This window comes from Prionailurus viverrinus, chromosome F1 (assembly GCF_022837055.1).
Source record: "Prionailurus viverrinus isolate Anna chromosome F1, UM_Priviv_1.0, whole genome shotgun sequence".
NCBI lineage: Eukaryota > Metazoa > Chordata > Mammalia > Carnivora > Felidae > Prionailurus > Prionailurus viverrinus.
The window spans coordinates 15,468,415-15,494,516 of NC_062577.1; the positions used below are offsets into that span (position 1 = coordinate 15,468,415).

A 26,102-nucleotide genomic window follows, 5' to 3' on the forward strand; every position below is an offset into this window, starting at 1 on the left:
CAAGTTAAGGTGGACAACCGTTAGAGGCATCCAGATCTTCCCAGAGCACGCAAGAGAGTTTTCCATTCATTCATGTATTCATTCAACAAGTATTTACTACTAAGCACCTAACATTTGCCAGAAAGAGGGAGTCAGCGGGACTTAAGACAGATTAAGACCTCTTTCCTGATGAAACTTCAAGCCTAGAACAGTTTTTTAAATCCCTGCTTTAAAAGATTGGGCCTGGGGCACCTGGGTGGCTCAGTCAGTTAAGCATCTTGATTTTGGCTCAGATCATGATCTCATGGTTCGTGAGATCGAGCTGAGCCCCATGTCAGGTTCTACACTGACAGCATGGAGCCTGTCTGGGATTCGTATTCATATTCATATTCATATTCATATTCTCTCTCTCTCTGCCCCTCTCCTGCGCATGCTTTTTCTTTCAAAATACAAAAATTATAAAATAAAAAAATAAAAGATTGGGCCTGAGCAAAATTCGGGAAAGAAATCCTTTCCTCTGTATTCTCAATTCCTTACATTTCTCATTGACCCCAGATAGCCCAATAACTTGTAGGACACTAACAAAAATATCTTCTGAAAAGAAGAGAAAGTTCATTAGCATTCCTAAAAAGCCATAATGTTTCATTAGAAAACAAGTCATTTAATTACCTGGAGATCTGTTTTTGAAAACAAATTAAAACTCACAGCATTCTACAATACAGACTGTGTTAAAGGTTACCCTAAACCTTTAGCACTGACTGTCGTTAAAAACTGAAATTTAGGAAAAACAATCCTTACAATTGGCTATTACAAAAAAAATAAATGTTTAACATGAACAGTTTCAAGCTATGGCAAGAGCATTTTAATGTAATATATATATCAAATTAAAACTCAAAAGAATGTTGGTTACTAAGGCCAAATTAGATAAGAAAGTAATAAGGATACCAAGTATGAGAATCTCGAAAGAATTCATTCCATTTATTCTTTTGGGTGTCTCATAAGAACTGTGTTTCGACAGGTCCTGAAGGGACTAACAGAACACTAGAACTGAGGAGACAGAATATCTCAGTTCAAATCTTAGTTCTATCATTTACTAGCATTGTGCTGAACTTTGTCAAGTTAGACAATTTCTCCATGACACAATTCCAAATCTGTACAATGGGACGAATTACAATGCTTTTTTATCCCATAGGTTTTATATAAAAATTGAGTTAGTGAAATACTTACAATGTCATGTAAAGTACTTACAAAGGTTATCTTAAAAGAAAGTAACGAAACTACTGCATACATTACCAGTTTAGTGACAGCAATGAATGCCACAATACACGACTATTTCCTTCTTATAAATTTACTAATATCTGCTGTAATTCTATTTCAAAAATTTGAGAAAACATAAGCAAAAATGTTACCATAACCTCTAAACTACAGATGGAATGTATAACAATTTTAACCATAAAGATCAAGGTATGCAAAATTCAAACCAAGAATTCAAGAAACAGCCACTGCTAAGTATTCAGTAAGTTCAAACAATGCAGTTTCAAACCATTCTTCTCTGGTGGCCACTAGATATTTTTAAAAATATGCAAAACGTGACATTACTGTTATGTCTAAGATGAGTTTCTATTCATCCCATTACTTGGGGTTGTTAACCTAGGACCATCTAGTATTCATGAGATGAACTTCCCTGTAAACCATTAATTTCCACACCTTGTCTACTACCTAACAGTTGGGATACTGTCAAAATAAACAAATGCTGCCACCTTGTGGAATTATATGTATGACATTAAATAACCCAACATAATCCATAAGCAAAGGAAAAGCCTTAAAAGCAAGTTTCTTTTTCTTTCAGTGAGGTTCTCACAGCTGTGAATGACCAACACTATATAGATTTCATGTAATTTTACAGTAAGAATAATTTCTAATACAATGTAATTAAATAATACATTATTAAATTATACAAATTTAACATTATTTGTCATCTCTAAAATGTTTGTATCTCTTTTCCCAAAAGAAATTCTTCATCAAAATTTCCTATCTTGAGAGAAATTAAAAGCCTTTAAAGTGAATTTATTGTCAGTGATGTGTATGAATATGAGGAAGTAGGAAAAGCAAAAAAAAATCACCAGGGCTGTGAAAGTTTCAAAGTTTCTTTGGAGACTGCTTTCTTGTTGCTACCTACTAGTCTTTATCTATCCTGCCTTATAAACCTGCAAAATTAGAAAATTTTCAGAAATGTTAATTCAGTGTAAATAAAAGAATGCATGTTCTTTTAAGATGAAACCACAAAAGGTAGTTTTAAATTTTTAACTGAACTTTTTAATAAATTTATGTATTTATTTTGAGAGACAGCGAGAGCATGAGCAGAGGAGGGACAGAGAGAGGGAGAGAGAGAATCCCAAGCCGGCTCCATGCTATCAGTGCAGAGCCCCATGTGGGGCTCAATCTCACAAACTGCAAGATCATGACCTGAGCCAAAATCAAGAGTCAAACACTTAACTGACTGAGCCATCTGGCGCCAACCTCTGAAGTATTTTAACGTTATTAACGTCACTTTTAATAAGTGGTATTCCCAAACTGAAATCTCATTTAAGTATTCAGGAACTTCTGCCTCAGAATACATTTATGCACTCTGACATAAATGTCTTTGTGTGATCAAGATTTAATAGCAATAAAAAGAAAAAAAAAACCCAGGATTATATTAAATTAAAATCAAGCTAAAATGGCTTTCAGGAATAATGAAAAAAATGGCTCTTTCTCTTTACTGAATACCTAACAAATGTATAACCGATTCTAAATTTTCTAACTAGAAATGTTTTTTTTTTAATTTTTTTTTAATGTTAATTCATTTTTGAGAGACAGAGAAAGAGCATGAGCAGGGAAGGGGCAGAGAGAGAGGGAACACAGAATCCAAAGCAGGCTCCAGGCTCTGAGCTGTCAGCACAGAGCCCAAAGCAGGGCTCGAACTCACAAACTGCAAGATCATGATCTGAGCCAAAGTCAAATGCTTAACCGACTGAGCCAGCAAGGGTGCTCCAGAAATGCTGCTTTTTAAATATAAAGTTAAGAAGGAAATTTTTATTTTCCTTTTGGATTTTTGGGGTTTTTTTATGTTTATTGATTTTTGAAAGAGAGAGTATGAGTGGGTGAGGGACAGAGAGGGGGGAGACAGAGAATCTGAAACAGGCTCCAAGCTCTGAGCTGTCAGTGCAGAGCTCCAAGCAGAGCTGAAACCCATGAACCATGAGAAAGATCATGACCTGAGCTGAAGTGAGATGCCCAATGGACTGACTGGGCCACCCAGGCACCCCGTTGTTCATTTTTTAACAGAAAAGAAGACACAATACAGGATGAATTTACAATGCTAAAGGAGATTATAAGAAAACATTAAATTTTGCTTTATACTTGCACTATATTTTATATTTCTATTATATTTTTAGTTGAATAGAGCCACATGATTATAGTTAAATGTATACATATCAGGCCAATATTATAAACTTCCATAGTCTTCTTTTGTAATTTCATCAACCAACATTTCTGAAGCTTTTAAGCACATATATTATACATTCTTACACTAGTTAACAGTTACACTGCTACTCCAGGGTAGTGTTTCAAAAACTTTTCTTATATTGCTTCTATAAAGGCACTGAAATAAGCTGAGAGCTTTCCTAAATCCAAGCATTGATATCTGGCCTGTTCATGGTTATACTCTTAGCCTAGCCCACATTAAGGGATCAATGAATTTTTGTTCTATAATCACTCATTTAATTAACTAGTTAAATAAGCTCCAAGATCTACTGCATTTTCAAATTTTAATCCTTTCAAAATCATTCCTCACATTGTCAACACATAGAAAAACATTGAACGTACGATTATCTTATCAGTTACTGAGTTAAACAGCTAGAATATAAAAAAGGGTTTACTGCAAGTCTCTCCAGCTAACAGGTTAAATTTCAAGATCAATACTCTTATACATTAATAAAAATCTCAGTCACGCAAATGGAAAAACATGCATAGTAATGTATTAGACAAGGTAAAAATTGCCAACTTTCTGATCTGCATCAAAACATCTTTTTAAGGTTTCTCCATTCTATCTAGGAGATTTGAACATAAACAAGCAATTTGATGATACCAAGGGACTACTGGTAATTGTGTTACATGTGATACAGCCCTGTGGGTTTATAATGTTCATTTTAAGACACAGTCTTTTTTATTTTTTACATTGGTTTATTTATTTTGAGAGAGAGAGAGTGTGTGGTGTGTACACGAGCAGGAGAGAAGCAGAGAGGGGGAGCAAGAACCCCACACAGGCACCACACTCAGAGCAGAGCCCAACACAGGCTCAATCCCACGAACTCTGAGATCACAACCTGCGCTGATACTAAGAGTCAGACACTTAATCAACTGAGCCACCCAGGCACCCTGGGACACAGATATTCTTAAGGATGTAAAGGTGAAATGACACAGCATCTGAAACATGTTTCAAACACTAACGCAAAGAATGAAGTATAAATGAAGCAACCACAGCAAAATCTGGATCACTGCTTAATCTGGAAGATGGCTATTACGAGGAATTACTTCATTCTATTTTTATGTGTATTAGAAATTTTTATTAAAAATTCTTGAAGAATGGCAATCCCTATCAAAATAACACCAAAACAACACCAGCATCCTTCACAGAGCTAGAACAAACAATCCTACGATTTGTATGGAACCAGAAAAGACCCCAAATAGCCAAAGCAATCTTGAAAAAGAAAACTGAAGCTGGAGGCATCACAATCCCAGACTTCAGGATGTATTACAAAGCTGTAGTCATCAAGACAATATGGTACTGGCACAAAAACAATCAGATCAATGGAACAGAACAGAGAACCCAGAAATGGACCCACAAACATTATGGTCAACTAATCTTTGACAAAGCAGGAAAGAACATTCAACGGAATAAAGATAGTCTCTTCAGCAGGTGGTGCTAGGAAAACTGGAAAGCGACATGCAGAAAAATGAAGCTGGACCACTTTCTTACATCATACACAAAAATAAACTCAAAATGGATCAAAGACCTAAATGTAAGACAGGAAGCCATCAAAATCCTAGAGAAGAAGGCAGGCAAAAACCTCTCTGACCTCGGCCACAGCAACTTCTTACTCAACATGTCTCCAGAGGCAAGGGAAACAAAAGCAAAAATGAACTATTGGGACCTCATAAAAAAAAAAAAAAAAAAAAGCTCCTGCACAGTGAAGGAAACAATCAGCGTAACTAAAAGGCAACCGACAGAATGGGAGAAGATAGTTGCAAACGACATTATCACATAAAGGGGTTAGTATCCAAAATCTATAAAGAACTTATCAAACTCAATACCCAAAAAACAAGTAATCCAGTAAAGAAACAGGCAAAAGACATGAATAGACACTTCTCTAAACAAGACATCCAGATGGCCAACCGACACATGAAAAAATGCTCCACGTCACTCATCATCAGGGAAATACAAAGCAAAACCACAATGAGATACCACCTCACACCTGTCAGAATGGCTAAAATTAACAACTCAGGCAATAACAGACATTGGCGAGGATGCGGAGAAAGAGGATCTCTTTTGCATTGCTGGTGGGAATGCAAAGTGGTACAGTCATTCTGGAAAACAGTATGGAGGTTCCTCAAAAAATGAAAAATAGAACTACCCCATGACCCAGCAATTGCACTACTAGGTATTTACCCAAGGTATACAGGTGTGCTGTTTCAAAGGGGCACATGCACCTCAATGTCTATAGCAGCACTATCGACAATAGCCAAAGTATGGAAAGAGCCCAAATGTCCATCAATGAATGAATGGATAAAGAAGATGTGGTATATAAAATCAAAACCACACTGAGATACCATCTCACACCAGTCAGAGTGGCTCAAATTAACAACTCAGGAAATAACAGATACTCGCAAGGATGTGGAGAAACAGGAACCCTCTTGCACTGTTGGTGGGAACATAAACTGGTGCAGCCACTCTGGAAAAGTGTGAAGGTTCCTCAAATTTTAAAATAGAACTACCCTATGACCCAGCAATAGCACGAGTAGGAATTTATCCAAAGGATACAGGAGGGCTGATTCATAGGGGCACATGTACCACAACTGTTTACAGCAATGCTTTCAACAATAGCCAAATTATGGAAAGAGCCTTAATGCCCATCAATTGATGAATGGATAAAGAAGATGTGGTTTATATAAACAATGGAATACTACTTGGCAATGAGAAAGAATGAAATCATGCCATTTGCAGCAACGTGGATGGAACTGGAGGGTATTATGCTAAGTGAAATAAGCTAATTAGAGATAGACAGATATCCTATGTTTTCACTCATATGTGGAACTTGAGACTTAACAGAAGACCATGGAGAAAGGGAAGGGGAAAAAAATAGTTACAAACAGAGAGGGAGGGAGGCAAACCATAAGAGACTCTTAAATACAGAGAACAAACTGAGGGTTCATGGCGGGGGGAGAGGGGAAGAGAGGGAAACAGGTCATGGACATTGAACAGGTCATGGACTTGTTGGGGCGCCTGGGTGGCGCAGTCGGTTAAGCGTCCGACTTCAGCCAGGTCACGATCTTGCGGTCCGTGAGTTCGAGCCCCGCGTCAGGCTCTGGGCTGATGGCTCGGAGCCTGGAGCCTGTTTCCGATTCTGTGTCTCCCTCTCTCTCTGCCCCTCCCCTGTTCATGCTCTGTCTCTCTCTGTCCCAAAAATAAATAAAAATGTTGAAAAAAAAATGATTTGAAAAGGGCACTTGTTGGGATGAGCACTGGGTGTTATATGTAAGCGATGAATCACGGGAATCCACACCCAAAACCAAGAGCACACTGTATACACTGTATGTCAGCCAACTTGACAATACGTTACATTTTAAAAAATAATAATAAAATATGATACTAATTTTTTTAAAAAGATCTGGTGTATATATAAAATGGAGTATTACTCGGCAATCAAAAAGAATGAAATCTTGCCATTTCCAACTACATGGATGGAACTGGAGGATACTGTGTTAGCGAAATTAGAGAAAGACAAGTATCATATGACTTCACTCATATGAGGAAGTTAAGACAGAACACAGATGAAGATAAGGGAAGAGAAGCAAAAGTAATATAAAAACAGGGAGGAGGACAAAACCTAATACACTCTTAAATACAGAAAACAAACAGAGGGTTGCTGGAGGGGTTGTGGCAGGGCAGATGGGCTAAACGGGTAAGGGGCATTAAGGAATCTACTCCTGAAATCATTGTTGCACTATATGCTAACTTGGATGTGAATTTAAAAATTAACTAATTAAAAAAATTTTTAAAGAATGGTCATAAAGATGATGAAGATATAAAAAGACTATAAAAAGAAAGGTAACTAGAAAATCAAAACATCTGAGAACTACTAAAATATGCCTCAATAATCCTTGGGTCAAAAAAAGAAATCAAAGTTGAAATTTACAAGTTTCTTGAACTGAATGAAAATGAAAATATATCATAACTTCAATGCAATAACAATGAACAATCGTAAATTATGAAAACTTACAGCAACACCAAAAAAAAAAATTTAAGAATTAACCAAGGAAGTAAAAGATTTGTACAATGAAAACAACAAAAACTTGCTGAAAAAAATTAAAGAAGGACACAAATAAATGGAAACATATCCCATGTCCATGGATCAGAAGACTGAATATTGTTAAGATGTCAATATTACCCAAAGCAATCTAGAGATTCATTGCAATCCCTGTCAAAATCCCAATGGCATTTTCCACAGAAATAGAAAAAACAATCTTGCAAATGAACAGAGCTAGAGGACTCACACTTCCTGATTTCAAAACTTACTACATAGCTATGATGATCAAAACACTATGGTAGTGGCATAAAACAGATAATGTAGGCCAATGTAATAGATGAGAAACCTTCCATACAAAGTCAAATGATCTTTGACAACAGTGGCAATATCACTGAGTTTTTCAAGGAGTTTTTCAACAAATGATGTTCAGAAAACTGCATATCCACATAACAAAAGAATGAAGGTAGACCCTTACCTAAAACCATATAGAAAAATTAACTCACAATGGGTCAAAAATGTAAATATAAAATACGAAACTATAACTCTCTTCATGACTTTGGATTTGACAACAATCCCTGGGATATGACACCAAAAGCACAGGCAACAAAAGAAAAACACACAAATTAGACTTTATGAAAATTTTTAAATTTTACGCATCAATACACAGTCTCAACAAAGTAAAAACACAATGCACAGAATGAGAGAAAATATGTACAAATTTGATAAGAGATTAATATCCAGAATTTATAGAGAACTACTGAACATAGCAACAACCAAGTTCAAAACTGGGCAGAAGACTTAAATAGAAATTTCTCTAAGAATATAAACAAATGGCCGATAAGCACATAAAACAATGCTCAACATCACTAATCACCAGGGAAATGCAAAGCAAATCTAAGAGATACCACCTCACATCTGTTTAGGATGGTGACTACCAAAAAAAGAGAAAATAACAAGTGCTAGCAAGAATGCAGAGAAACTGGAAACCTTTTGCACTGCTGGTGGTATTGTAAAATGCTACAGCCACGGGGTGCCTGGGTGGCTCAGTCAGTTGAGCTTCTAATACTTGATTTCAGCTCAGGTCATGATCCCAGGGTCTTGAGATTGAGCCCTGTATTGGGCTCTGCACAGAGCATGAAGCCTGCTTAGGATTCTCTCTCTCTTTCTCTTTCTCTCCCCCCCCCCCCCCCACCCCCGTGCCTTCCCCTGGCTCATGCTCTCTCTAAAATTAAAAAAATAATAATCTGGGGAGCCTGAGTGGCTCAGTCAGGTGAATTTCTCTTGATCTCAGGCCATGCTGACAGCACAGAGCCTGCTTGGGATTCTCTCTCTCTCTCTCTCTCTCTCTCTGCCTCCCTCCCTCCCTCCCTCCCTGAATACTGCGTGATTCCACTTACAGGAGGTACTTAGAGTAATCAGATAACAGAGGGGAAAAGGGTGCCTGCTATGATTCAGGGTAGAGGGGAATGAAAAGTTGCTGTTTAACGAGTACTGAGTTTCAGTTTTACAAGATGTCAAGTGTTAAAGAGATGGATATTAGGGACATTTACACAATATTATGAAGGTATTTATTTAATACCACTGAACAGTACACTTGTTAAGACAGTATATTTTATGTTACACATATTTTACCATAATAAAAATAAAATTTGGAAAAAAGAAAAGACACCACATCAAAATTCACAGGAAGTAACTAAGGCAGTGCATGTAGAGAAATGTAAAGCCCAAGTTTTGTTAGAGAAGCAACTTTCAACTCAATCACTGTAATTTCTACCTTAAGAAAATAGAAAGATAAAAGCAAATTAAACTTAACAAAAGGAAAAAAAAGAAATAATAAAGTTAAGAGCAGAAATCAATGAAACATAAAAATATAGAATATCAATAAACCAAGAGCTGGCTATTTGAGAAGACAAATAAAATTGATACATTTCTAAACCAGACTATTAAGGAAACATATAAAGGAAAACAACACTCCAATATCAGGGATAAGAAAAGGAACATTATCAGAGTATCTACAGACAGTAAAAAGATAATAAAGGAATATTATGAACATGTGAATGCCAGTAAATTCAACAACCTAGATAAAATGGACAAATTCTTTTAAAGACACAAACTAAAAATAATGCTTGATCATGAAAAAAAAAATCAATAACCTGATTAGCCCTACATCTCTTTTAAAAATTGAATTTATATTTAAAACTCTTTCCACAAAAAAAACTTAAGGCCAAGATGGCTTTGATGGAGAATTCTACAAAATACATAAGAAGAAATACTATCAATTCTTCTAGAAACATGAAGATAAGGAAGCCCTTATGAGAGAGCATATCTGTCACCAAAACCAAAGACATTATAAGAACACAAACTGGAACCCTAATAGGTGAATACTATTAATCATTCCATTTTAAAGAGGAAGACATTGAGGACTAAAGAGATTCAGAAACTTGCCCAAGAACACAGAACTAAAAACTGGCAGGGAACCTGACCTCAGAATACTGGCTCTTAACTAGAACATTGTAACTGCTTGTCAAATTAAATTTGAGAAACTTCTGTAAAAGTAAATAGTAAAGAGTGCTGCCCAATACTTACCTAGAGACTATGCTGGAACCATTATAGAGATCACTAGCATAGGACAACGTAGCCAAAGGTCGTACTGAATTATATCGGGTAAACTTAGACAAGCATTCCTGAAATTCATCCAACTGGCTTGCAGTTCGACTATCATCTATATGAAGAAAACAAAATAAATTAATTGAAGTGCAATGGAAGTCAAAGAGCAGTACAGACACATTAGAAATTATATTCTGAATATGATTCTGAAGTAACTAGAGAATACTAGTATGCACAAATCATTTCGCTGATCTTTCAGCTTTAATAAAAATTACTTAGTGGTTCTTTGAAAGACAATGTCTCTTTCCACACCAATAAAAGCATACTGTAAATTCTCTATTTTTTAAGCAAAAATTTCTTAGAAAATCAAAGACAAAAAAGTACCTCTGATCAAGAAAAGTTTAATATTTTATTAAAACGAAAATCCCTTATCAATGGAGAAAGTGAGGGTGGAGAGAGGAGCATGTACACTGGACCGTCTATTTGTAATTTTGAAGGAATATGTTTACAAGGATACATCTGCATGCCCACATTCACTGTCAAAACACAATTTATAACATAATTTAGATTAAGAAAGTAATTGTTTTTTAAGTAAAAAGAGAGATACTCGTTCACATCATTCTTCGAAGTGTCTCAAATCCAATTATGAAAAGAGAGTAGAAACTTCAATGTATCAATTATTCTCAAAAATAGAATTATTCTCAAAAAAATATTCTCAAATATCTTGGTAGAATACAGAAAACATTAATTCCATCCAATAGAAAACTATATAAATACTTTGAGTAAAGTCCATTTCAATAAACTATTCATAATTAAATTACCTAGAATTTAAATCACAATATCATCTCATGAAAGACTCAGAATACAGATATCATTCTCCAATCTAGAAACAAGCCTACAGTGAAAGCATGAATTTAAAAAAAAAATCATTTTTCTTTATTTTTGTTAAATTTATTTATTTATTTTTGAGAGAGAATGAGCAAGAGTACGATGGGCAGAGAGAGGGGGAGAGAAAATCCAAAGCAGGCTCTGCACTGTCAGTGCAGGGCCCAATGTGGGGCTCAAACCCACAAACCAGGAGATCATGACCCTCTAAGCCACAGTCAGATGCTGAACCAACTGAGCCACCCAGGCACTCCAAAAATCAGTATTTTTCAAAACTGTTTTACGTTTGGACTTGTATTTTCTTTTCCAAAGGAAGAAGAGTAAAACACCAATTACTTTAGTTAGCTTCCTAACTGAAATCTGAAATAAGATTGCTACACTATGTGTTCATACCTTCTTCTCATTCTTAGCTCATATACATAAACATACACACAACTTTTTCAAGGTAAACTTTCATGATTTCCCCTTCTTAAATGTCCCTGAAAATAACAGTAGGCATAATGAAATTAAGACAGAAGAATCATTAAGTCTAAAGAGTCACCATACTATAGGACAGACAGTACAGAATTGATTTAGTTCATCTGGAGATACTAGGTTATCTTGAAGATAACTGGAGACACGAAGACATTTATCTAACACTTACTACAACGAAAAACAATTCCTTGTCTCTGATATTAAGCTTCTGTCCTTGATATTTTACATTTTAAAGATTCAAACACTAACACAGCAAATCCATCTAACAACCTATATCCAAAAGTTCCAATTTTGTAGTGTTTCTGTTCTAAAAACAGCAAAAGAAACAAACCCAATGAGCATCAGTATCATGTTACTAAAATAGTGCTCTTGATCCACAAAAATTATTCTCTGTAAATTCAGTGAATTACAAATAAAACATGGGGTACTGCAATAAAACAAATCAACTGTACTACAAAGTGGTTTGAATTTAATAGCTAATTGGTTCTTTTTACATATAATTGAGTATTCAATGTAATAAATACTTACTGGAAAAACACCTTAGATATTTGTTTAAATATTGCTTTAATGTAAAAATATTCTTTCATATTTTGACACCAATCGCTAAGTACATAAAATTCACAAGCATTCAAGAATGTATATTCTGTTGAAGGTCATAATCCTTTCCCAGGTGGCTGATCTTCTCTGTCCATCATACCTATTCATTAACACTTACATCCAACAGAAGTGATAAAGAAAACACTAAAAATTGTTATTTTAGTATCTGAAAGTATAGAGATTAGATTTCACTTTATCTGGTTACAAAATGGTAGGATTTTGTTTGCTTGGTAGGTTTATGATCAATTACTGTACATATTTGCTAACATATTACCTTTGCTCTTCTAATTATAGATTTAGTTTGTGAAAGTGTGTGCAGCACCTCTTTTCTCTTTTCTAATACTTTATAATTTACCTTCTCATTCAATTACAACTAAGAGTCCAAGGCATTAATCTCCCAATTAATCTCCCAATCTCCCCATCTCTCATTTTCAGAGTTGAAAATTAAAAGAAAGAGCAGTGGATTCTCATTTGAAAATATACAAAAGGACCACCAAACACCAAGTACTCCTAAGGTAGAAGTTAAAATTTCTTCTTCACAGTCAAGGACACTAGAAGGAACTTCATGTTCAGCAATATGTTAAGTGTACTCATTGTGAAAATTTGGTAAGATAAACTTGAGACTCCTAAAATCATGTTTTAAGTATAATATAGCCATGCCCACAAAAATGAAAATATAATCTTCCTCCTGGTTTTAATTTATTCTGCCTCTGGTAAATTTACATCCTCCAAATAAATATGTCTGTGACTATACCTTTATTATGCCATAGCACACGTATGATGCTAGTTACTTAAAAATTATTAATAACTTCCCCATTAAGAGCTTCCCAATCTCTCTTTCCCACATCTTTTTTCTTTTAAATGTCTACCATTTGCGGTCACTGTATTTCAACATCGTAACAAAAAATAACACCTAAAAGGGTTAATATGAACCCTCTACCAATCAGAATGTAGGCCTCAGACCATTTTCATTTTTTTCTTTTAATTTTTTTTTTTTAATGCTTATTTTTGAGAGACAGAGACAGGGCATGAGCATGAGCATGAGCATGAGCAGGGGAGGGCAGAGAGAGAGGGAGACACAGAATCTGAAGCAGCCTCCAGGCTCCGAGCTGTCAGCACAGAGCCCAACGTGGGGCTTGCACTCACGAACCGTGAGATCATGACCTGAGCTGAAGTCAAACACTTAACCGACTGAGTCATCCAGGTGCCCCTCAGACCATTTTCAATATAACAGCTTCCTATTACACTTTATAGACTATTACAGAGGCTCAATAAGGAGCTCAATTCTCAGGCAATACAAGAAAAGTTTTCCATCTTATAAAAACTGTTGATCATTAATTTCACACACACTTATAAATAAAACGTGGCTCCCCTGTAGACTTCATATAAAATATGCTATGTAAATCTTCTTTTCCCTCCATCACCAATCCTAAGGCAAATCTGTCTAAAGGTTCTAAACAATATGTAGATTTTAATGCAAATATGCCTATTCAAGAGAAAACCAAGGTCAAAATTTTAACAACTAATTAAATACCACACATTTTTTTCCTTGGTGGTCCTAATTTTCAGCAGATGTATTACTAATGACATCAGTTACCTGAGCACCTAACTTATACCAAGCATTGTATTTTACATTTTATAGGTATATCAATCTATAAATCTAAAAAAAAAGAAAGAAAGAAAAACAATGTCTTGCTATTAATGTCCCTACATCACTGGTTGTGAGCAAGGACACTGAGAAAGGTTACAGCTCAAAAGGCAGAACTATATTACCTTTTTTAAAGCAATGAAAATATCTTATGGTATATTTGTCCATGACTTGTCCTATGTCCATGACTTTGCATGAGTTACTTCCTTTGAACACGTTTCTAATTACCCTATTTAATGAATTCTACCTTTGACTAAATACAACTCCTCCAAAATCCCTACAGTGACCATTCACTTCCACTTCCCCATTTTCAGCGTGGCCTATATTTTTCACTCCCAGCTATATGGTGGAAATTCTTCTCTATTCCCCTAATAAACTTATAGAACATATAATATCACATAGAATTATTTACCTGTTGCTATCCCCCCTTAATTTACAATACACCCTGACAGTAGAAATCAGTTCTTTCATCTTTTTATTCTTAGCACAAAGGACAGTGCTTAGAACTTAATAAATGTTTAATAATAGGAGGCAACTAAAAGGAACCTATTTTTCCTAGCCACATATTCATGGCTGATTTTTTTCTTAACTTTATATAATTCACTATATAAAGATTAAAAACTCCCAAATAGGGGCACACTGGTGTGGCTCAGTCAGTTGAGCATCCCACTCTTGATTTTGGCTCAGGTCATGATCCCAGGGTTGTGGGATCAAGTCCTGTGTCAGGCTCAGTGCTGAGCATGGAGCCTGCTTAAGACTCTCTCTCTCCCTCGCCTTCTGCCCCTCTGCCACTCATGCTCTTAAAAAAAAAAAAAAAAAAATCTGGTAGGAAAAAAAAATTCCCAAATAGAAAAAAAAGAACAAAAATAGCTATGGGAAAGCAATGCTCTTTAAGATCTCTAGGAACCTCCACAACACACTGGGAGACTATGTTGAAAATACACTTGCACTTTATAAATAGGACTTTACATAAATCCATCATAAGAAGCTAGAAATGGATCTGAAAGAAGAATTTAATATATTTTAAAAAGTCCAGAATATGTACCTGAAATACGAGACATCCTTGTAGAAAAGTAACATTGTTCCAAGTCTTCAAAATGAGCAGTAAGCCGTTTTCTTCTTGATGCTAACGTGCTGTTATACCAAGGCTGTTTCTTTGTCTAAAGTAGTAACAAGAATAGACACTTGTAACTTACAACAAATGATGGTCTTTTTCTGCACAAAATATCTAAATGATTGCATATTCAAAATTTTAACACATTAAAATAACTACAAATGGTAAATACTCATAGTTCTTAGACCATATTTTTCCATTTTTATTTTAAAATTCAAATAGGCCGAGAGTTTCTGGAGCCAGGGGGAGGAATTGGGGGGGTCAGGTCCTACCTCTCAGCCCAGGCCTCCTGGGGAACACTTGTACTACATAAGGGAAGGGGAATCTATCCACATACCTCAGGGAACATGGAGGTGCACGTGTGGGGACAGGGACTGGGCAGACCAAAGGCTGGCGGGGAGGGAGTTCTGGGGATCACCAAAGGCTTAAGGATGGGGCTGTATGGGGAAGGAGTAGAAGGGGGCAAGTGGGTGGATCTCAGCCATGCTAGGTCCCAGGTCTGTAGAATACAGTTTGCTATAAAACTCCTACAGTCCAGCCAAAGTGCGAATAGGCTCTAAAGGCCAATTTTACAAGAATGAAATAAGTATATTTCAACTCTCCAAGTTAAATGAAGATAGAATCCATTATAACTGCCATGCTAAATTTTAGAATCTTGAGAATTTTAATATGCAGAAATTGTTAGAAAATAATGTTCAAAAGAAAATTAATTACTTTCCCATCATCCCTATATTGAAGCCCTGTACTCTTCGAATAATAGAGACAGTCCTTGATTGTCAGAATATATATTTAAGTTAATGCTGATTATTAAATTAAGGAGCAGTAATATGTAATATGTATGTACAAGTCTGACACATACATTAGAAGATCCAGCCATATAAAGAGAGCAAATGTGAAATACATTGGCATATAAATCTATAAAAAACAAAAATCTATAACCCTAAATATATAATACTGCCTACACCATGTTAAATGAAAGGATAAGACAATTCTTTCCACAAATGGTTATTATCTATTATGCTTGAGGCACATAAACAGAGGAGACACATAACAAGAGTATGAGATGACATAAGTCCACCAACAACTGCAAATGTAACAAGAGGTAATAAGGTACTACCGTGAACACAACGCCCTAAAGTGAACTGCTAAAACTAGATGGTAGGTAAAAATCATATTTTAAAGTGGTGCTTTCATCACAAGAAAGTTAAGACAATTTCTGAAGACATAACAGATATACAACCAAACAGGAAGCTGAACTCAGAAAGGTGATGTTAACCAACATATAATGGTGCAGAGGAGGGGAAAAACAAAAAGGACAACACTTACTTGGAGACAATTTCCTACAAAAGATAAAAACACTAAAACTTAGATTTAAAGACTGAAAAGAGAATTGAGAACTGGAAGATAAACCTAAAGGAATTAACCAGAATTAAGGATAAAAGATAAGAAGACAGAAAACTTCAGAGGAAGGTTGAAACTGAGCACTTCAGAGACCCAGGAAACTGTAACAGACTGAAGAAGAAATATTCGAAGAACGCATGTTGACAATTTTCCAAAACTGAAAACAGACATGAATACAAAGAAATTATTCCTATCAAGTAGGATAATTTAAAAGAAATCCATAATTAGACACAGTAAGGCAAAACTGTGTTTTTGTCCGAAAATCAAAATGACTTTAAAATCAAACAGAAAAGATAACTCACGTGACAAGACGAAAAATTAACAGGGAAAATACTACTTAACAGCAATAAAAGAAGCTAGAGGAGTGAACTTTGGTTATCCTCAAAAAGATGAAAAAATAAGAACTCCAATTTAAAATTCGGATCCTGATAAAAGTATCCTGCAACAAAATGAGCAAAGTATTTTTTCATGTGTATGAAAACAAAAACTACTGCTTGTAAGTCATTTCTTTAAAAAATGAAGAAAAGTGAAGTTGGGTACTTAAAAAATACAGTAACATAGGGGCGCCTGGGTGGCTCAGCCGGTTAAGCGTCCGACTTCAGCTCAGGTCATGATCTCATGGTCTGTGAGTTCGAGCCCCGCATCAGGCTCTGTGCTGACAGCTCAGAGCCTGGAGCCTGCTTCAGATTCTGTGTCTCCCTCTCTCTCTGCCCCTTCCCTGCTCATACTCTGTCTCTCTCTGTCTCAAAAATAAGTAAAAACATTTTTTAAAAATTTTTTTAAAAATTCAGTAACATCAACTGGAAGGCCTGAGAAATAAAATGAAAAAGAGCAAGAAAATTTGTACCCAAATAAGTGATTTTAAATTTTGTTTATAACATTAATTTTAATATCAAAATCATAGGGCTTAATAAGACAGAATAAATACACTAAAAAATAGCATACAAATCAGAAGAGTGAAGAAAGTTTCAATTCTGGAGCACTAATGTTGTTCAGGAAGGTAATTAAGATATGAAGTTTAATGAAAAGAATGTTCAACATTACTGATTATCAGGGAAATGCAAATCAAAACCACAATGAGATGTCCACTGTCAGAGTGGCTAAAATCAAAAACACAAGTAACAACAAGTGTTGACAAGGATGTGGAGAAAAAGGAACCCTCTTGCACTGCTGTTGGGAATGCAAACTGGTGCAGCCAATGTGAAAACGGAATGGAGGTTCCTGAGAAAATTAAAAATAGAACTACCATATGATCCAGTAATCCCACTACTGAGTATTTACCCCAAAGAATATGAAAACACTAATTCAAAAAGATACATGCACCCTATGTTTACTGCAGTATTATTTACAACAGCCAAATTATGGAAGCAGCCCAAATGTCCATCAATAAATGAATAAAGAAGATGTGGTATGCACACATACTCACACACACACACACACACACACACACACACACACACACACACACCCCAGAGTATTATTCAGCCATGAGAAAGAACAAAATCTTGCCGCTTTCAACAACATGGATGGATCTGGAGAGTATAATGCTGACTAAAATAAGTCAAAGAAAGACAAATATGATTTCATTCACATGTTGAATTTAGGAAACAAAACAAATGAACAAAGAAAAAAGGCACAAACTGACAGACAGACTCTTAACTGTAGGGAACCAATGGCTACCAGAGAGGAGGCAGGTGGAAAGATACATAAAATAGGTGAAGGGTAGATTAAGACTACACTTATCACGATGAGGGGCACCTGGGTTAAGCTGGTTAAGTGTCCAACTTCAGCTCAGGTTATGATCTCATGGTGTGTGAATTCATGTCCCACATCAGGCTCTCTACTGTTTTCAGATCTCTGCCTGCTTCAGATCCTCAGTCTCCCTCTCTCTCTGCCCCTCCCCCGCTTGCACACCATATCTCTATCTCTCCCTCTCTCTCTCAAAAAAAAAAAAAAAAACTTTAAAAAAAGACTACACTTATCACATTGAGCACTGAGTAATGTATAGAATTGTTGAATTACTATATTGTACACCTGAAACTAATATAACATTCTATGTTAACTATGCTGGAATTAAAATTTTTAAAAATAGTAAGATTAAATTTAGACTCTTGTTTTAGAAACAGTATTAGTTTGGATCAATTTCAAGGATAAAAGGATAACTACTAAAAGCATAATAAGAGAATAGGTAATGTTTAATACAGTACAGTGGTGGAAGGAGGAGGTCAAAATAGAAAAGAAAAACACAGAAAGTGAGACAAATAGCAAGCATTAAAAAGTAAAAAGGTGAGGGGCGCCTGGGTGGCTCAGTCTATTGAGTGTCTGACTTTGGCTCAGGTGATGATCTTATGGTTTGTAGGTTTAAGCTCCATATGAGCCTCTGTGCTGACAGCTCAGAGCCTGGGGTCTGTTTCAAGTTCTTTGTCTCCCTCTCTCTCTGCCCTCCCCTGCTCACATTCTGTCTCTCTTTCTATTTCTCCCTCTCTCAAAACTGAATAAACATTTTTTAAAAAGTGAAATTATATCAGTAGTTGTAATAAATATAAATTAAAATACTCACTAGTTAGTGGCAGAAAGGACTGTTAGAATATAACTATGCTATTTGCCAAAGAAACAACAAAAACATAAATACAGTGAAAATTTGGAATAACATGAAAAATAATACACCAGGCAAATTTTATCAAAGGAGAAAAAAACAGACTCAAGATGAAAATCATTAATGGGAATGGAAACGGCCACTGAATAATGCAAAACTTTCAACTCAATAATTGTATACCCAGTACACACACAATAGTAGTCTCAAAAATACATAAAGCAAAAATTCCTAGAAAAATTGACAAACCCACCAACACAGCAGATTAATCTCATCAATTCAACAGAGAAATAGACATGACCTAATTTCAAAGCTTAACTTAATATATATAGAACACTTATCAAATTAGGAACATACACTCTTCTTAAGCATACATGGAACATTTACCAAAACTGGCCATGTGCTGTATCACTGAATATGTTTATAGTCTCAATAGGGCAGAATTTCTTAAACGAAACACAAAAAGCACTAACTAAAAGTTACAAATTCAATGATACAAATTAAGCTCTTCTGTTGATCTACATCCATCATTAGAGACAAGAAGGTACAAACTGTAAGATGATATTCCCAAACATTGTGGCAATATATTAGGGACAATTTATTACTACTTTGAATTAATAAATAGGTGTGTGTACACCAGTAAATAAACAGAAGACTGATATCAAAAAGAATGGGAAAAGACATGAAATACTATTTCATATAAAGGACAGAGTCAGAAAAATGCAAGTTAAAATCACAACTAACTTCTATTTCTTACCCACTAAATTGGCAACCATTTAGGGGTTCAATAGATCAATTACTAACAAGGATGTGAAGAAAACGGAACTCATACACTTCTGCGGTAGGAATTTTAAATTGATAAAAAGACTATGGAAAACAATGTGACATTATCTCAAAATACGAAAGCCACTGATGTGTGTACTTGGTCACTCTCACTAACTCTCCTAGGTACAAAATCTAGGGAAAATCTTGCACCTTGAATCAGGAGACATGTATAAAGATACCTTAATAGCAAAAAGAAAAACCCTACAAATATATCAAATGTATGTTAACTGGACAATTGGTAAGTTGTAGTACATTAACAAAATAGAATATTATATATTAGTGATGATAAATCAACTACACCCATAGGCATCAGGAACTAATCTTAGCAAAAACAAATCTCAAAAAACTATATATCATTTTTATAAAGTTCATATATGGTCAAACCAAATAATATAGAGATATATATATTTATGGTAAAACAATTTGAAAAAGTCAACACAGACAAACACAAATATCAGAAAAGTGGTTAGGGGCGCCTGGGTGGCTCAACTGGGTCATGTCTCACAGTTCATGAGTTTGAGCCTCAATGTCAGGCTCTGTGCTGACAGCTCAGAGCCTGGAGCCTGTTTCAGATTCTGTGTCTCCCTCTCTCTCTGCCCCTCCCCCATTCATGCTCTGCCTCTGTCTCAAAAATAAATAAACATTTAAAAAAAATTTTAATAAAAAAAAGAAAAGTGGTTAGCTCTGGACATGAGGCAGAGTGATGGAATTTGTTAGAAGCACATGGGGACTTGAATGGTACTATTAATGTTCTAGTAATTAACATAACAGCTCAATCACAGAGTTTCTTTTATTGTAATTATGCCTCTAATTTACACATTCATGAAATATATTCCTTTTTATATGCCAACATAATTTTTATTAATTCTGAGGGGAAGAACTTAGATTTTTTAAAAAAGTGATCTGCTCTGGCTCAGTCGGTTAAGCATCTGTCTTAGGCTCCGGTCATAATCTAACAGTTCACAAGTTTGAGCCCCACATTGGGCTCTGCCGTCAGCAGGGAACCTGCTTCAGATCCTCTGTCTCCCTCCCTCCCTCTCTCTCCCTCCCTCTCCCTCCCTCCCTCTCTCTCCCTCCTTCCCTCTCTCTCCCTCCCTCCATCTCTCTCTCTCTCTCTGCCCCTGCACCCCCCTGCACCCTCCCTCTCTCTCTCAAAAATAAATATTAAAAATTTTTTTAAATAAAAAATAAAAAATGATCTGCTCAATTAAAACACAGAAAAAAGATTTTAGTCTGAAACATGGGAATGATTACAATAACAGAAATCAAGAATATGACAAATAAAACAAAGAAGCAGACAAAAACAGTCTGCTTTTTAGTTTTTACAGCAACTTATTTTTGACAATTATCTGACTAATATTTACTCTTAGCTTTTCTTGAATTTATTTTTTCAGTGCAACTTTCTACCCCATTCAAAATTAGGCTGCTTCATAATTGTTGATAAAAATACATCACTTAGCTCATTTTCATACACAAATTATTAAATTTATAAATAACATCAATATAAATGAACAGAAATATGCTAATTGTGAGGAAATAGATGTTTGAGAATATGAAATGGTTGTAGATCATCTACAAGGCAAATCTTCAAAACATGTTCAGGATAAGCTCTCTACCTATACGCAGGATATAAATATGGCTAAAAATCAAAAGGAAATGTTCATCACTTATGTTTATCTAGACTACCTCTAAATGAAAATGGCCACATTTACTAAACTACAAAATAATTAAGTTTTACCACAGAAAAAAACAGAAGCATGAAAATATTTTATTTGGTCACTTTTTAAGTAAAAAAAATTCTCATAATGCTAAAAAGTTAATAGGCATGCTATTAAGATAACAAAGCAAACTAAACTTGATGGCTATACAAAAATATCATTTAGTGTCAGCCTGTAAATTATAACCAATTACAAATTTTAATTTTTCCTTTTGCTTATTCATTTTTAAGAGAGAGACAGAGACAGAGTGAGAGGAGTAGAGAGAGAAGGAGTCACAGAACTCGAAGCAGGCTCCAGGCTCTGAGCTGTCAGCACACAGCCCAATGTGGGGCTCGAATCCTCAAACTAAGATCATGACCTGAGCTGAAAGAAGACGCTTAACCGCCTGAGCCACCCAAGCACCCCTGAAAATTATAAATTTAACAAAAAACTCATTCCCAATGAGTGGAATTAAATTGAAAAGAGAATTACTTGAAATTGAATATTCCATTTCACATATGTAATATAAACTAATGGCCAAGAATACAAAAGAAATGAAATCTTCAAAAGATGAATAAAATCAATGTTTATACAATGAAAGAAAGAATTGTTACCATAACAAATTTCCTTCTCGATTCCACCAAGAGAACCCTATTCTAAATGAAGTTGAAAGTGTTCTGTATTAATTTGCTTACTTGAAATTTGCCAAATTTTCATTATATAAATACCCTCCCTGGAATCTGATTTTGTAAATGAAACAATGCAGAATGAAAACCTAATTATTATTTATACAGTAAATAATCTTTATAAGATCAAGAGCCAAATGCAAAATAATAAAATAATAAAACAATTATCAGTTAAACACACACACACACTCCTTCATATAGATTTGAAGAATGGCTTGAAGGGAGAAAACCTGCATAATTTAGAGCAATGGTTCTCAAAGTGTGGTCCCCATTTGTGGTCTTTAGGCTTTGGTGGGTCTCTGAGACCCTCTAAGGTATCTGTGAAGTCAAATCTCTACTCAAATAAACGAAGATATCATATGCTGTCTTCACTGTGTTTATATATGACTTGTGAGGCAAAAGCAATAGTCAGTATAAAACTACTTTCCTGTTAGCACAAATCAAGGTAATGGCACCAATGCCACTAGCAAACACTACAAGCTTTATCATTACTCATAACTTAAAAAAAAAGTACACAAACATTTCATAAGTCAGTTTCCCTCAAGGATACTCTACTTTTTTACTTTTCTCAAACTGCAGTATAACGAAAATATAATTATATTACTTTCAGGTATTCAATATAATGATTCAATGTGTGTATATAATGCAAAGTGATCACCACAATAACTCTATTTAACATCTGTCACCATACATAATTACAATTTTTTTCTTGTGATGAGGTTCAAGATCAACTTTTATATATGGAATATAGTATTATTAACCATAGTCACCATATTGTATGCTACATCCCCATGACTTACTTCTTTTATAACTGAAGGTTTGTACGTTTTGACCTTCTTCACCCATTTTGCCCATTCCACATCCAATGCCTCTGACAACCACCAGTTTTGTTTTCTATATCTATTAGTTTATTATGTATTTATTGATGTATTTATTTTTAAAATTCCACATATAAGTAAGGTCATGTAGCACTTACATTTCTCTGACTTATTTCACTAAACATGTAACTTTTAGGTCTATCCATGTTGTAGCAAATGCCAAGACTTTCTTCTTTTTTATGATCTAATAACATACCATTGTGTATATATACACATGTTCTCTAACCATTCATCCATTAATGGACAGATACAGAAATAGAGAGACACGTAATGCATAATATATATACAACTATATAAATATTATGTCTTCTACACTGAGCAGCATGGATTAATCTCAGCTAGTCTGGAATGCCCACTTGGTTATCTCCAGACTCTTGCCTACATCATGAAATATATGCACTAAAGAAAAATAAACAATATTCTGTAACAGTAAGTCAGTGGGTTGTTTTGGAGCAAAATGTATTAGTCTGTCAGCACTGTTTAGTAATAACAAATGAAGTTATGATTTGCACTTGGTTTCAGTGAAGCCCTTAAAGGCTGGTCATACAACCAGAATGCATTGCCTATGTGAGTAACTTAAAATAAGAGATCCTGACCACAAGCCAAGTTTGGATTTCCTGTTACTCGGGTGCTTGAGACACAAGCCAGTACTGGTTCTAAAGCTGGAGACAAAGCAGTTCCTGTGTGACCCAGTGTGGAAGGATAAAGAAGACTGGACCTGGGGTCACTCATGATTTCAGGCAGGATATAAATATGGCTAAAAATCAAAAGGAAATGTTCATCACTTATGTTTATCTAGACTACCTCTAAATGAAAATGGCCACATTTACTAAACTACAAAATAATTAAATTTTACCACGTTTATATCCACTCAATCAACTCATGATTTCAGCTCAGGTCAGAATCTCACAGTCTCTGAGTTGGAGCCCCACACTGGGCTATCTGCTGTCAGCATGGAGCCTGTTTCTCATCCTCTGTCCCCCTCTCTCTCTACATGCCACCCCCCCCCCCCCAGCTCATACTCGCTCTCAAAGAAGAAAGAAGAAAGAGGAGGAGGAGATGGGAGGAGAAGGAGGAGACCGAGGAGGAGGAGGAGGAGGAGACCGAGGAGGAGGAGATATCATGGAAAAATGGAGGAGGAGATATAATGGTCAAAATAACATGGAAACGAGCCTGCCCCTCTACCACTCTCACTCTCTCCTCTCAAAAATAAATAAATAAACTAAAAACAAAAAACAGGGGCGCCTGGGTGGCGCAGTCGGTTAAGCGTCCGACTTCAGCCAGGTCACGATCTTGCGGTCCGTGAGTTCGAGCCCCGCGTCAGGCTCTGGGCTGATGGCTCGGAGCCTGGAGCCTGTTTCCGATTCTGTGTCTCCCTCTCTCTCTGCCCCTCCCCCGTTCATGCTCTGTCTCTCTCTGTCCCAAAAATAAATACAAATGTTGAAAAAAAAATTTAAAAAAAAAAAAAAAAAAAAAAAAAAAAAAAAACGCTGAGCCACATCTGTTAGGAGACTCCTTTGGAACCCTTCTATTACTTCATAGTTTGCTTTATTTGGGAAGGTAAATATTATTTCATATGTGAAATTCAAATTTCACTTTTTTTTTTTTACCATTTTCTTTTACCAGGTTTGTAGCTTTTATCAAAAAGATGAAATGGGTAGAAAAGCTTTATTTTGAAGCAATAAACCAATTATCCATCATACCTATAATACCTTTCCCAGTTTTTTAAATTTTTGTTTATTATTCAATTTCTTTATTCAACACACTGGCTTCTTTCTCCATTTCTATAGTCCTATTATTATTTATATCATTATTTAGCTGATCTAGACTCTCACAACAAGTGATTTTCCACAAATGATTTCTTGGCTATCACAACACTATTTACTTAATCCCCACTTTCCCTCATCTGCATAAGCACAGCGAAATTCCTAATTACCTTTTAGTTGTATTTTAAATTTTATTGTGTCCTTTTCATTACAGCAGTCTTAGAATACATTTTAATAACTTATTGGGTAAATGCCCTTGTGATTATTACACCCCCAAATCACTCATCCTAATATACTTTAAAGTCAGTTGTCCATACTCTCTGCACTCTTAAAAAATATTCTGGAGATTCTTATGGAATCACATTAAATTAATAGTTATGGCAACTGGTCTATTCAAATTGTTCTACAATTGCTTTAATCTTTTTCAACATTTTTAACTTTTCTTGAAAAATCTGTATTTCCTTGAGACTCATTTTTGACTGGGACACCAGGTGGCTCAGTTGATTAAACATCCAACTTCGGCTCAGGTCATGATCTGACAGTTCGGTAGTTTAAGCCCCTCATCAGACTCTGTACGGACAGCTCAGAGCATCAGAGCAGAGAGCCTGTTTCGGATTCTGTGTCTCCCTCTCTCTCTGCCCCTCTCCTGCTCACGCACTCTCTCAAAAATAAATGAACATTTAAAAAAAATTTTTTTAAACACTCATTTTTACTAGTATGTATAAGCACTGTCTGAATTAATCTACTACATGTTATAAATCAATTTCAATTACATATTGAAACATTTTGTATGAGCTCTTTATTTGTCCCTCTACAGTCAACACCTTAAGATTTTCCCAGCTTCGAGTTGAATGTCTAGTTCATAAGTTTTCATTTTCATCTAAAAGTGAATCCATTTAATGACACAAATTCTTGAGGACAATTCTGACCACATTTCATAAATTTTGATATGCAGTGTTTTCACTACCATTACTTTTTGGATTGCTTGTAGCAGCATCTGGAACTACTCTTGAACACAAAGGTATTCAGAGGAGTTTAGTTTCCTCTCTTCCCGATTATCTGTCTACATAATTTCTTTACTTGGGGTTCTGATTCAGAGAATACAGATGACACAATTTATCTTGTTTTAGAATCAATCCATTTTTCTAAATGGTCCGAGACCACTATCAATAATGTATATATACCCTCTGATGCAAAGTATAAAGTGAAACAAGTACCTATTAAACCAAGCTTAAGTTGATCTCACTCAAAAAAAAACAAAACAAACAAACAAAAAAAAAAGTCCCGAGTCTTTATAATGGCCTAAGAAAGTCATACACCAAGTGGCCTCTGTTAAGTTTTATCTCATTTCTACTTTTCTCCCCCTTGACTACTTCTCTTCAGC

At 35.3% G+C, this 26,102-nt stretch overlaps 1 protein-coding gene across 4 annotated transcripts in view; it reads right to left on the bottom strand.

Annotated features, from left to right (window-relative positions):
* COP1 (COP1 E3 ubiquitin ligase) overlaps positions 1 to 26,102 on the bottom strand; it is a 259,112-nt gene that overhangs the window by 139,541 nt on the left and 93,469 nt on the right. For all 4 annotated transcript variants that reach the window (XR_007148125.1, XM_047840424.1, XM_047840423.1 and 1 more), the window contains exons 10-11: positions 14,804 to 14,918; positions 10,134 to 10,269 (exon numbers count right to left, since the gene is read on the bottom strand). Coding sequence is in view for 3 of the 4 variants with exons in the window: in XM_047840424.1 (XP_047696380.1) it covers positions 10,134 to 10,269; positions 14,804 to 14,918 (251 nt within the window). In the remaining variant the exon portion in view is untranslated. The remainder of the gene's footprint in view (positions 1 to 10,133; positions 10,270 to 14,803; positions 14,919 to 26,102) is intronic.